General features: G+C 37.1%; 1 protein-coding gene across 2 annotated transcripts in view; it reads left to right on the top strand.

The window, feature by feature from the left end:
• Window positions 1-13,196, top strand: part of FOXJ3 (forkhead box J3) — a 155,459-nt gene that overhangs the window by 104,602 nt on the left and 37,661 nt on the right. Inside the window, exon 6 of one of the 2 annotated variants that reach the window (XM_059374361.1) lies at window positions 6,490-6,591. The exons of the other annotated variant lie outside the window; for it this stretch is intronic. Within the exon in view, the coding sequence (XP_059230344.1) occupies window positions 6,490-6,591 (102 nt within the window). The remainder of the gene's footprint in view (window positions 1-6,489; window positions 6,592-13,196) is intronic. 2 annotated transcript variants of the gene reach the window in all.

Here is a 13,196-nt window from a genome sequence, read left to right as displayed (position 1 = left end):
CCTTCCCTTATTTCCATTTTTAGGGGAAAAGTGTTCAGTGTTTCACCCCTAAATGTGACATCTATAGGGTTCTTTGTAAGTATGCTTTATTAGATTGAGGAAGTTCTCTAGTAAGCCTAGTTTGCGGAGAGTTTTAAATCATGAATAGGTGTAGGATTTTATCAGATACTTTTTCTATGCCTACTGAAATGATCATATGGCTTTTCTTTACTCTCTTAGCATGTTGAAATATACTGGTTGCAATTAGAATGTTAAATCTTGCATTCCTTGGATAAACCTTACAAGTCATGATATATTATCCCTTTCATATATTGTTGGATTCAGTTTGCTCTGCTTTGTTACAAGATTTCTACATCTGTGTTCATTAAGGATATGGATTTATAATTTTCTTCTTTTGTAATGTCTGTCAGGTTTTGGTGTTAGGATTATTTTGGCCTCCTATTGGTAGTATTTTTTCCTCTGTTTTCGGAAAAAGTTTTTGTAGATTGGTATATCTTTCTTTAATGTTTGAGCAAATTAATTAGTGAAACCATCTGGCCTTGTAGGTTTTTTTGTGGGTATGTTTTGATGTTTAATTTACTTGATACGGGACTATCCAAATTTACTTTTTTTTATGCCACTTTTGGCAAATTATATTCTTTTTTTTTTTTAAGATTTTATTTATTTATTTGACAGAGATCACAAGTAGGCAGAGAGGCAGGCAAAGAGAGAGGAAGGGAAGCAGGCTCCCTGCTGAGCAGAGAGCCCGATGCGGGACTCGATCCCAGGACCCTGAGATCATGACCTGAGCTGAAGTCAGTGGCTTAACCCACTGAGCCACCCAGGCGCCCCTGGCAAATTATATTCTTAAAGGAATTTGTCGCTTTCATCTGAGTTGTTGAATCTGTTTTATGAAGTGGTTCATCATGTTCTCTCTCTTCTTCTTCTTCTTTTTTTTTTTTTTTTAAAGATTTTATTTATTTAATTGACAGACAGGTAGGCAGAAAGGCAGGCAGAGGGAGAGAGGGGGAAGCAGGCTCCCTGTTGAGCAGAGAGCCCAATGCAGGGCTCTATCCCAGGACCCCGAGATCATGACCTGAGCCGAAGGCAGAGGTTTTAACCCACTGAGCCACCCAGGCGCCCCCATCATATTCTCTTTTAATATTTATAGATTCTGTAGTAATAACTCCTCTTTCATTCTTGAAATTGAGGATATGTATTTTTTTCCAGTATAGCTGTTTATTAGTCTTTTCAAAGAAAGAGGTTTTGTCTTTGCTAATTTTTTTCTGTTGTCTGTTTTCTATTTGTTTATTTCTGTATTTATCTTTATCATTTACTTCCTTCTACTTACTAATTTGTTCACTTAATGATATTTCTAGTTTTTTGTTTCCAGCTTGGATAATTAATTAGTTTAAAACCTTTCCCCCTTGTAATATAAGAATTTAAAGCCATAGGTTTACCTCTAAGGCTGTGTTAACTGCATTTAACAAATTTTGGTATGTTGCATTTTTTTAATCATTTAGTTCAAAATATTTTTAAAATTCTTCTGTGAGTCTTACCTGACCCATGAATTATTTATATAAATGTGTTAATTTCCAAGTATTCCACATGTTGGGTTTTCCTAGATATCTTATTGTTTTATAATACAATTCTTTTGATTCTGTCTTTACATATTTATTAAGACTTGTTTTGTGACTCAACATGTGCTATATTTTAGTAAATATCTGTGTACTTGAATATGTATTCTATAGTTTGGCATATTGTTCTTTAATATCAGTTAGATCAAGGCATTTGGTAATATAACCCAGTGTTCTTTTTTTTTTTTTTTACTGATTTTTAATTGTCAGTTTTTTGCTTCATATATTTTGAAGCTTTGTTATTTGTCACATTTACATTTATAATTGTCTTCATCAATTCTTTTATCAGATGTTTTTTAAATATCTGGTATACTCTTGTCTTAACTTTTGTTTTTATCTGATATTAATATAGTCATTTTATCCTTATGCTTACTGTTTGCAATGTATACATCTTTCCATGTATTACTTTCAACTCATCTGTGTCTATATGTTTGAAGTTGTGATTGTTGTAGGCTGCAGTTTGCTGAGTCTTTTTTAGTATCTCTCAAAATCTGTCTTTTTATTGAAGGGTTTAGATTATTAACATTAATGTTAACTAACATTAATGTAATTACATTATTATGTAATTAATTACATTAATGTTAACTAAATTAACATTAATTAATGATCTTGTTAGATTTAGGTCTGTATTTTGTTTTCTGTTTGACTTCTGTGTTTTTAGTTCCTTTCTTTCCCCCTTTCCTGGCACCTTTTAGATTACTTAGATACATTTTATTTATATTTATTTATTTGTCAGAGAGAGAGAGAGAGCACATGCGCGCGCGCGCCCATGTACACACAGGCAGGCATAGTGGTAGGCAGAGTTGAAGAGAGAAGCAGGTTCCCCACTGAGCAAGAAGCCTGATTCAGGACTCGATCCCAGGACTCTGGGACCTGAACCGAAGGCAGTGAGTGGTTCAACCAACTGAGCCACCCATGCATCCATACTTAGATACATTTTAGGATTCTATTTTATCTGTTGGCTTTTTAACTGTAGATTGGGATTTGCAGTCTGCTCAGAGTTAATATTTTACCATTTCATATAAAATGCAGAAATCTTCCAACAATATGGGTTCCTTTTGCCTCTTTCCTCATCATTCCTTCTAGTTGTAATATGTGTGATAATCTGCACGTATTGGAAGTCTTGGCAAGACAGTGTTACAAGTTTTGCCTTAAATAATCATATGTGGCTCTTAAAACCTAAGAGGAAAGCAGCAGTCTTTTATATTGACCCAGATGTTTACCATTTCTAGTGCTTTATTTAACTTATTCGTTAAGGTCCAAGTTTCCTTGTGCTGTAATTTCCCTTTAGCTTAATGAACTTTCTTATAATATGTGCAGGTCTCCTGGCACCAGATTCTCTTAGTTTCCCTTTCTCTGAAAATATCTTTCTTTTGCCTTCATTCCTAAGGAATATTTTCATATGATACACAGTCTAGACTGGAATTTTTTTTCTAAGATGTTTATTGTCTAATGACCTCCATCATCTTTAAAAAAAAAAGATTTATTTATTTATTTATTTGAGAGAGAGAGAGAGAGAGAATGATCAAGAGGAGGGGCAGTGGGGGAAAGAGACAGAATCCACGAGCAGACTCCCTACTGAGTACTGAGCCCAACTTGGTGCCTGACCCCAAGCTCTGAGATCATGACCTGAGCCGAAATGAAGAGTCACCCACTTAACTAACTAAGCCACCTAGGCACCCTGGGCCTCCATCATTTTTATGAGAAATATTTTCATTTCCAATCAGTGTTCTTCTGTAGGTGAAATGTCATTTTTCTTTGGCTGCTTTCTGTCTTCGTTTTTTAACAGTTCAGCTATGATGTATATAAGTGGGATTTCTTTTTAATTGATCCTGATGTAGGTTCACTGTGAGATTCTCAAATCTGTACATTTATCTTTAAATAAATTTCTGAAGTTTTCAGTCATCAGTCCTTTCATATTTTTTCTGCTGTTGTGTTTCTCCTTCCTCTCCTTTTGGAACTCTAAACATGTTAGACTGTTTTGAGTTTATCCCATAACTTTCTGATGCTCTGATACTTTCTTTGCCCAGAATGCCTTTTGGCTGCAATAATAACAGTTTGAGGCTACGTTTTGGGATACCTCGATCCTCTGGCTTTTCTAATCAGAAAATTTATTGTCTATTAATAAAGGGCACCTGGGTGGCTCGGTTGGGCGACTGCCTTCAGCTCAGGTCATGATCCTGGAGTCCTGGGATTGAATGCCACATCAGGCTCCCAGCTCCACAGGGAGTTTTTTTCTCCCTCTGACCTTTTCCCCACTTATGCTCTCTCTCACTCTCTCTCTCTCTCTCAAATGGATAAATAAAATCTTTATAAAAAAAAAAATCAGTGTGCCTATAATTAAAAATATGTACCATATTATTGAGCACATCAAAGTATATAAAGAGAATGTTGTTTATTCTTTTGATTGAACCAGACTGAAGTATCCATAAAGAATATCTAATTAAAAGATTTTTAAGGGGCGCCTGGGTGGCTCAGTGGGTTAAGCCGCTGCCTTCGGCTCAGGTCATGATCTCAGGGTCCTGGGATCGAGTCCCGCATCGGGCTCTCTGCTCAGCGGGGAGTCTGCTTCCTCCTCTCTCTCTCTCTGCCTTCCTCTCTGCCTACTTGTGATCTCTCTCTGTCAAATAAATAAATAAAATCTTTAAAAAAAAAGATTTTAAAAATTTACCATCTAATTTATAATAGCAGAAGCTATGAATCTGGCTTTGTAGGAAAATAGTGTCTCATATCAAATCTGTGCTTTTTCTCATTACTCACTATTAAATGTCCCTCTGTATCAGAGATCCTCAGCATCGATAGCAGGTGTGTTTTAGTAGTTGTCATAGCAGCTAGCTCTCACTGTGCATTTCAGGTACCATGCTGAGAGCTTTGCATAAATCATTTCATTAATGCGCTTAATACCTCTAAAGAAAGTGACATAATCCTAATTTTTATAGATGGGTAAAAGAGCATAAAGGTTGATAATTTGTATACCATCACACAACACAGGCTCTCCTCTTCCTACCCCAGTGGGGAGGAGTGAGAAATAGTGAACCAGTAGTTGGGATGGAGATGATTCAGTTGAGTTAGAGGAACATGAGATTTGAAGGTTTTTGGGTTTTTTTTTTTTATATATAAAGATTTTATTTATTTACTTGACAGAGATCACAAGTAAGCAGAGGCAGGCAGCAAGAGAGGGGGAAGCAGGCTCCCAGTTGAGCAGAGAGCCCAGTGCGGGGTTTGATCCCAGGACCCTGAAACTATCACCTGAGCTGAAGGCAGAAGTTTAACCATCTAAGCCACCCAGGCGCCCGAGATTTGCAGTGTTCTAAAGCAATCTTGTATGTTAATTTAGGTTTAGCTAAGTTAGACTGGCACCAAAATTGAGGCATAGACCAGGTTGTCTTTGTAGTTCTTCCATTTGTATTTCTGAAGCCCTTTGCCACTTTTACCTTACTCTCAATGTGTACCCAGCACATAAGTGCTGGATTCTATCTTCCAGGGGGCAGGGTGGGGAGGTGACCCTTGTCTTTTTCTCTTTTTTTCATTTCAATCAAGCTTCCTGTTCCTTACCTTTGTAGGTTATCTGATGAAAGAAATTCATGATGAGGATTAAGTGATAATGGGTCTCAGTGAAATTGCTCTCTTTTTCATTCAGTGTGATCTTTTAAAAATGCATCTTCGGGGCGCCTGGGTGGCTCAGTGGGTTAAGCCGCTGCCTTTGGCTCAGGTCATGATCTCAGGGTCCTGGGATCGAGTCCCACATCGGGCTCTCTGCTCAGCAGGGAGCCTGCTTCCTCCTCTCTCTCTCTCTGCCTGCCTCTCTTCCTACCTGTGATCTCTCTCTGTCAAATAAATAAATAAAATCTTAAAAAAAAAAATGCATCTTCACTTGGGACTGTGTGGCACAGGTTAGGTTGTTTTTGCTAGAAGAGGAATATACATGGACTAGCATCATAGCCACAAGTTATTCCTATCTGTCCTTTGTTAGTTTTCAGCATTTGAAGTTGAACATTCTTGAGGCCTCAACAAAGCCATAAACACCATCTCTTAAGAACAAAGGAGGAGTTATCACTATTTATATCCCTGATTATAAATACAGAATTTTGACTCCCATATTAGCTCTATAAACTGTGTGTGTGAGTTGTGTTATTCAGTACTGTTCAGTTGCACTAATAGACAAAGGAAGAAAACCTTAAATCGGATTTCTCTTTCAAGTAGAAGTTTGAGCTGTTAAATTTAACAGATAGCCAGGTGTGTTCCACAAGTTCATTCAGATGTCCATGTTCCTTCTAATCTCATCTTTTCAGTGTTCCCTAGAGTATTACCCTTGATTTTTTGGTTAAGATTACCACCACTGTGTCTGTGTCCCAGCTTGCAATAATAGGGAAAGACACAGTAGAGGACAAGCAGGTTCTTTTCAAAGACATGATCCAGAAGTTGTACATATCTTGCTCACATCTCCTTTACACAAGTTAGTTACATGGCCACATATACCTTAGTCACATGGCCACAGCGACTTTCAGATGAACTTGGAAAAGGTAGTATTTAGCTGGGCTATCAAAAGTCCGTAACTATAGGGTTTTGTTACTAAAAGGGAGAAGAGAGGAAATGGATATTAGAGGACCGTTAACAGTCTCTATTTTTGCTCGACTGTCCCGTAGTGAATTAAAAGAGCTGGTAAGAAGTAGCCAAACCAATGGACTTTGTGATACCAGGTCAATGGCATATTAAAATATAGTATAAGAGATTTCAGTAGGGATTTAAATTCATGTTTTCAGAAACAAAACACAAAACTGGATGTTGGAGAATTTGATGAAATACCTTCAAATTGTGTTCAAGTTGCTGGATGTATGAGCTAATAATTATTTATTTTGTTCTTGTATTTTAGGCCTCAACTCCATATAGCATAGATTCAGATTCTTTGGGAATGGAGTGTATTATTTCGGGAAGTGCCTCTCCAACTCTGGCAATCAACACTGTGACTAACAAAGTAATTCTTTTTTTTTTTTTTGGAACACTTTTTGAAATGTTGTTGAATAATACATTTAATTTGTCTTTATGATAACAGTAGCGTTCTATATGATTGAGATTAAAGATGACATAAATTTGGCTAGCCTGTAATGGCAGCTTGAAAGCTTGAATCCACAATGTTTTGAGGTATACACAAATTAGAAGAAAATATTTCTCTAAAGAAGTTGGAGGATGCTTATTGGAAAGCTCTATTTAATTTAAATTCTTGACAGTGCCAGTTCCCATTGATGGAATTTTTGAGTTAGTATTTTATTGAATCAGTTTGTTTCAAAAACCAATGATTATCCCTCTAAATATATGCTTGAAAAAAAATTTTCAGATTCCCAAGGGGTCAACAGAATCTAGTAAAATGAATAATTTGGACAAACCCATAGAGTTCTTTGAATGGTAGTCAACATGTTCCATAGTATGCAAGTGTAGGTGCATATCCAGAAATAGTATGTAGTAGTCTGCTTTCTTTTCCTTCCCTTTCTTCCACTTCCTTTTCTCTCCTTACCCCATCCATCCCTTCCCCTTCTCTTTTCTTTCTTTTTGAAGCAGGGGTCAGAACTTCAAAATTTCATGCCAAGTCATTAGATACCTAATGAAATACCAAGTGTTTTTTTCTTTACGTTATTTCTTTTTTTTTTTTTTTAAAGATGCATCTTTTTTTTTTTGATTTTTTTTTTTTTTTTTTTTTTTTTTTTTTTTGACAGAGAGAGATCACAAGCAGACAGAGAGGCAGGCAGAGAGAGAGAGAGAGGGAAGCAGGCCTCCCCGCTGAGCAGAGAGCCCGATGTGGGCCTCGATCCCAGGACCCTGAGATCATGACCTGAGCCGAAGGCAGCGGCTCAACCCACTGAGCCACCCAGGCGCCCTCTTTACGTTATTTCTTAAGCTCATATCTCAAAACCCTAAAAAGTCTCTGGGAGATTCATGAACTAACTAAGTTCTATGCATGTATTTCCTCCCTTACTAGACCATGAGCACCTGAAGCCATATATGCCTTATGCTGCTACTCTCTTTCAGTCTCACTTTCAAATCTTGCTTTTTTACCCTCTTCTCCTCTCTCCCTTGCTTTCACTTGTTCTTGCTTTATTTCTTCTACTTTTTCATGCACACACATAAACACACACACACACGCTTATATACATATAATTATACTGATACATATAGAATCTTTTTATTTTTAGAAAGATAATAAACCAATAGAAGCAGACTATCATTAGTGACTGATCAGATTTACAATTTAGAAAGGCAACTAGTAGCTGAAGTATAGAGTATTGATTTTTCCCAAATACTAACCCATGGAATGAGTCCATCAGAATCACTTAGGGGAGGTATATGTGGGTGTATGTGTGCGAGTGTCTATTTAGTGGTGCTGGTGATAATTCCAAGGTATTATTGCAGGCCTGCCAAATCATTTATTTTATACTTAGAGATAAGGTTCAAAAATCTGTACTTTAAGAAATCATCCCTGTGCTCCTGGGTGGCTCAGCTAGTTAAGCATCTACCTTCTGCTCAGGTTGTGATCCAGGGTCCAGGGATTGAGCCCCACATCGGGCTCCCTGCTCAGTGGGGAGCCTGCCTCTCCCTCTCCCTCTGCCATTCCCCTGACTTATGCTCTCTGGCTGTCTCTCTGTCAAATAAATAAATAAAATCTTAAAAAAAAAAAAAAAAAGACACTATCCCTTTTTGTGCCCAACTAAACTTGAGAATTTCTAGTGAGGCATATGGTCTAGAATCAGAAATATCCAATACTGTTCTTTGTAGTAGTTCAAGTAGGAGATACTAAGGCCTAAATATAGATAGTTGTAGCTTTTAGGAAACAGTTAGGAAATAGTAATGCTGGACTTCATGATGAAATAATATGGGGGTCAAAGAAGCTGGAGTTCTTGGACTTATGCTTCTAGATGTGATGGATTAGCTAGTATTAGATTAATCCTTCTTTCTATATAAAATACCACCATCCCCGACTAACAGTAAGAAAGAGGGAAGAGGCATTTGAGCACAGAAAAGCCAGGACTTCAGGGCTAAAGATTCCAGGAAAAATGGAAATATATTGAGATAAGCCATGCATACTTTCCTTGGGACATTTCTCAGTTCTCAATGCGTGGCATAGAGGCTAAACAGAAATCAGAAGCCTAGACCAGTCATTGGGCTAGGAAGACAAAAACTGGAGTTTGAGGCTATCAAATAGCTGGGGATTGAAGACTAAATCCTCTTGAATCTCCCAGGTGAGTTCAGTTTGGAAGTATTATCCACTTAAGGCATTTGCTAATTCCTAACTCATATGTATTTGGACTCAGACATAGACAAATCAAGTGGATTTTTCACTACTCAGAATCAAGCAGTCTCACAGGAAGGAGGGAATAATGATTATTGTCTATGATCTTCAAGGAGGAGGGGAGCCATGGTAAACACTCGAGCCTTTCAAGTCGATACTTCAGAAGGGTTATGTTCTGTGAGTAAGAGCAAACGAAAATAGACCAGCTTCAAATTGTTACTAGCGTGGTTGCTATATACTTTATAGCTTATAGAATACTTTTCTATTTGCCAAAAGAGAATTAAATCCTTTTTGGAAGAAATAACATTATCCTGAGCTTTTACAAGTTTTCATAAGTCAGATCTCACTTTCAGTCAAAAACTTTAGATATTACAGGAAACAGGATCACATAATTAAATAACAAGGAGATGGGTAGGGAAAAACAGCATAAATGTATTTATAAGTGATCTGGATAATGATTTTAAAATAACTAAAACTAACATTAGTTCAAGAAAATAGTTGAATTACAGAAAATTTATCAGAGAATTGGAAGCTGTATGGAAGAATGAAGAGGAAACTCTAGAACTGAAAAATATAGTAACTAAAATTAAGAATTTGATAGATGGGTTTAACAGCAGATTAGGCACACCAGAGAAGAGAATAGAATAGTGAACTGGAAGAAATGTCAATAGAAAATATGGAGATTGAAACACAAAAACAATGGAAAATTGAGAAAAGCTCAAGAGATAAATGGGATATAGGGAAAGAAATCTAACTTGTTATTAGGGTTTCAGAAGAGAGGAGAAAGGAATAAAGAAGCAACAATATATTAAAATTTTTTTAAACTGATGAAAGATAACACAGTGTAGATTCAAGAATTTCTTGAGAACTTCAAGAAGAATTAATGAAAAATCCTTATTAGCTGTCCCCCCTCCCAAATGGAGCCGCTAAAAACAAAGATGAACAAATCTTAAAATCAGAGGCAAAATCAGGCAACTTCAAAGGAATAATAGTAAGCCAGGCACTGACTTCTGAATAGAAATGATAAAAACCAGACATGAGAATGAAACCTGTATACTGTTGAAAGGTAATACCTGCTAATCCAGATTTCTACAATTAAAATTTCTGTGAAAAATGAAGGTTAAATCAGTGGGTTTCTACAGAGAGAATAATGTTACTAGTACACCAGTATTATAGAGGGAATTAATTTTTCAGATAGAAGGAAATTATCCTGTGCAGGAAAGAATGAAGAACACCAGAGAGTATGTGTGTTGGTAAATCTAAGTGTGTATTGAGTGTTTACAAAAATCCAACAATAGCAGTTCTGTTATGTAACACAATGCCTTTGAGTCTAAAATACTATAGAAGTTAAAAGACATGACAGTATAAGGGTAAGGCAGGAAGAAATATGGTTGACCTTAGAACAGTGTGTAGTTTAGGGGTGCCCATGCTGCTGCTTCCCGCATAGTTGAAAATCTCTGTCTCTGCCTTTGACTTCTCCAAATCCTAACCGATAATCTGCTGTTGAACAGAAGCCTTACTGATATATAAATAGTTCATTAATACATGTTGTGTTATGTTACATGCATTATATATTATTCTTACAGAAAAAAGCTGGAGAAAAGAAAATGTTAAGAAAATCTTAAGGAAGAGAAAAATACTTGTACAGTACCGTACTGTATACTTAATTATTTTTAAGATTTTTATTCATTTGAGAGAGAGAGAACATGCATGAGTGTGCGTGTAGGGCGAAGCAGAAGGAAGGGGACAAGCAGACTCCCAACCTGATGGTGGGGCTCAGTCCCAGTATCCCAATCATGACCCAAGCTGAAGTCAGACACTCAAATGACTGAGCTACCCATGCACACCTATTTATTTATATTTTTAAATCAGACTTTCTGCCCAGCATGGGGCTTGAACTCACAAGACTGAGATTGAGTTGCATGCTCTACCTACTGAACCAGCCAGGCACCCCAGTAACTGTGCTGTGTTTATCTTTCTTTCTTGTTTTTTTTTTTTTTTTAGGTTTTTTTTGTTTGTTTGTTTGTTTTTTGTTTTTTGTTTTTAGTGAGAGGAGAGGCTGGAGGAGAGGGAGAGAGGAGAGACTGGGGGAGAGGGAGAGAGAGAATCTTTAGCACGCTTCATGCCCAACCCTGAGATCATGACTGAAACTGACTGAGCCATCCAGGTGTCCCTGTGCTGTGTTTATTGGAAAAAATTCTGTATGTAAGTGGACCCATGTGGTTCAAAGCCATGATGTGAAGGATCAACTGTATATACAGTTAAGTCTTTGTATTGCACTGGAAGTGGTGAAAGTACTAAATCAAAAACATATTATAATATTTAGGGCAGTGGTTCTTTTAATACATTAGCATTTGTCACAATAAGTAGGAGGTTTTGTTAAAACCTTTGTTAAAATTGCCGGGCCTCACCTGAGAATTTCTGGTTTTAGTACATTGAATTGGGGTCTGAAAATTTGAATTTCTTTGTTTTGGTTTTGTTTTGTTTTGTTTTGTTTTGGGGTTTTTCTTAAGGATTTAAAGTAATCTCCACACCAGTGTAGGGCTTGAGCTCAACTCTGAGATCAAGTTCCAGGTTCCACTGAATGAGCCAGCCAGGTGCCCCAAAGTTTTTTTTTTTTTTTTTTTTTTTTTTTTTTTTTTTTTTTTTTTTTTTTTTTTGAGTAATCTCTACACCTAACATGGGACTTGAATTCCTAACTCCAGGATGAAGAGTCACGTACACTCTACCAACTGAGCCAGCCAGGCACCCCTGAAAAATTTGAATTTCTAACAATACTCAACATACTAGTCATGTTATTATTTACTACAAGAATAGTAAAAGAATATAAAGTAAATAAGGAGAGGCACCTGGGTGGCTCAGTTGGTTAAGTGGCTGCCATCGCCTCAGGTCATGATTCCAGGGTCCTTGGATCGAGCCCCACATCGGGCTCCCTGATCGGCGGAGAGCTGGCATCTCCCTCTCCCTCTGCCTGCTGCTCTGCCTACTTCTGGTCTCTCTCCACCTCTCTAATAAATAAATAGAATCTTAAAAAAAAAAAAGTAAACAAGGAAAAATAATATATCCAAAAGTAGACAAGAAAGGAGGAAAGAAATGAATAAAGAAGTGAGAGGGAAAACAGGAAAACAAGTATGTACTTAAATTGAGTTGTGTTGGGTTGGGGTCCTGGGTGTCTCAGTTAACCTTCTCCCTTCAGCTCCGGTCATGGTCCCAGGGTCCTGGGATGAAGTTCCACATCAAGCTTCTCTGCTCAGTGGGGAGTCTGCTGCTTCCTCTTCCTCTCCCTCTTTCTGTCTCTCAAATAAATAAATAAATATTAAAAAAAAAAAAGATTGAGTTCTGTTAGGAAATCAACGTAAATGTACAGAATATTCCATTTAAAAATCAAAGATTGTCAGAGTGGATGAAAAATAAAATTCATCCAGCACCTATGTGCTGCTTACAAGAGAGCCAGAAAGAACCTCAACCAGACTCTGAGCCTGGAGCCCAATGTGAGGCTGGATCTCACAACCCTGAGATCATGACCTGAGCCAAGAGTCAGTCTCTTAGCCAACTGAGCCACCTAGGCACCCCACCCCGCCAGAGATATATTTTAAAGCACAAGACATATTACTGAAAACAAAGATATTTTATTATGCAAAAGGATCATTTCAATAAGGAACAGTACTAAATTTATATATGCTTCAAGAGCTGACAAAACTCAAAGGAGAAATGGACAAGTCCTTGACCAAAGAGGAAGATTTTAGCATATGTCTCTTTATAACTCAAAGAAGCAAATCAGAATCAAAACATAATCATACAAATCCTATTAAAGATATAGAAGATTTGAGCCAGGAAATTAGGAAATTTATTCCACTTGAGGAATATATGTACATACACATACATATACATACATACACATACTTAACAATTGCAGAATATACTTTTTTTTTTTTAACAGGATTTATTTATTTTAGAGAGCAAGCGAGGGAGTGTGTGGGAGAGGGGCAGAGGAGAGAGAGTCTAAAGCAGACTGCCGAGTGTGGAGCCTTTCTTGGTTGGATCTCATGACCTTGAGATCATGATTTGAGCCAAAACCAGGAGTTGGACACTCAACTGACTGTACACCCAGGCATCCCCCGAATATACCCTTTTTATGTGCACATGGCATATTTACCAAAATTGATCATGTAATACTGATTTATGCTAGACCATAAAGGAAGTTTCAGCAAACTTCAGAAGACCAACACCATATAGTGTATATTTTCCAGCACTGTGGAATTAAGGTAGAAATAATAGCAAATACATGATCAGATAAT

This window comes from Mustela nigripes, chromosome 14, assembly GCF_022355385.1.
Source record: "Mustela nigripes isolate SB6536 chromosome 14, MUSNIG.SB6536, whole genome shotgun sequence".
NCBI classification, from domain to species: Eukaryota; Metazoa; Chordata; class Mammalia; order Carnivora; family Mustelidae; genus Mustela; species Mustela nigripes.
Note: the sequence above shows the minus strand (reverse complement) of the source record. Positions and strands in the feature narration are given on the sequence as shown.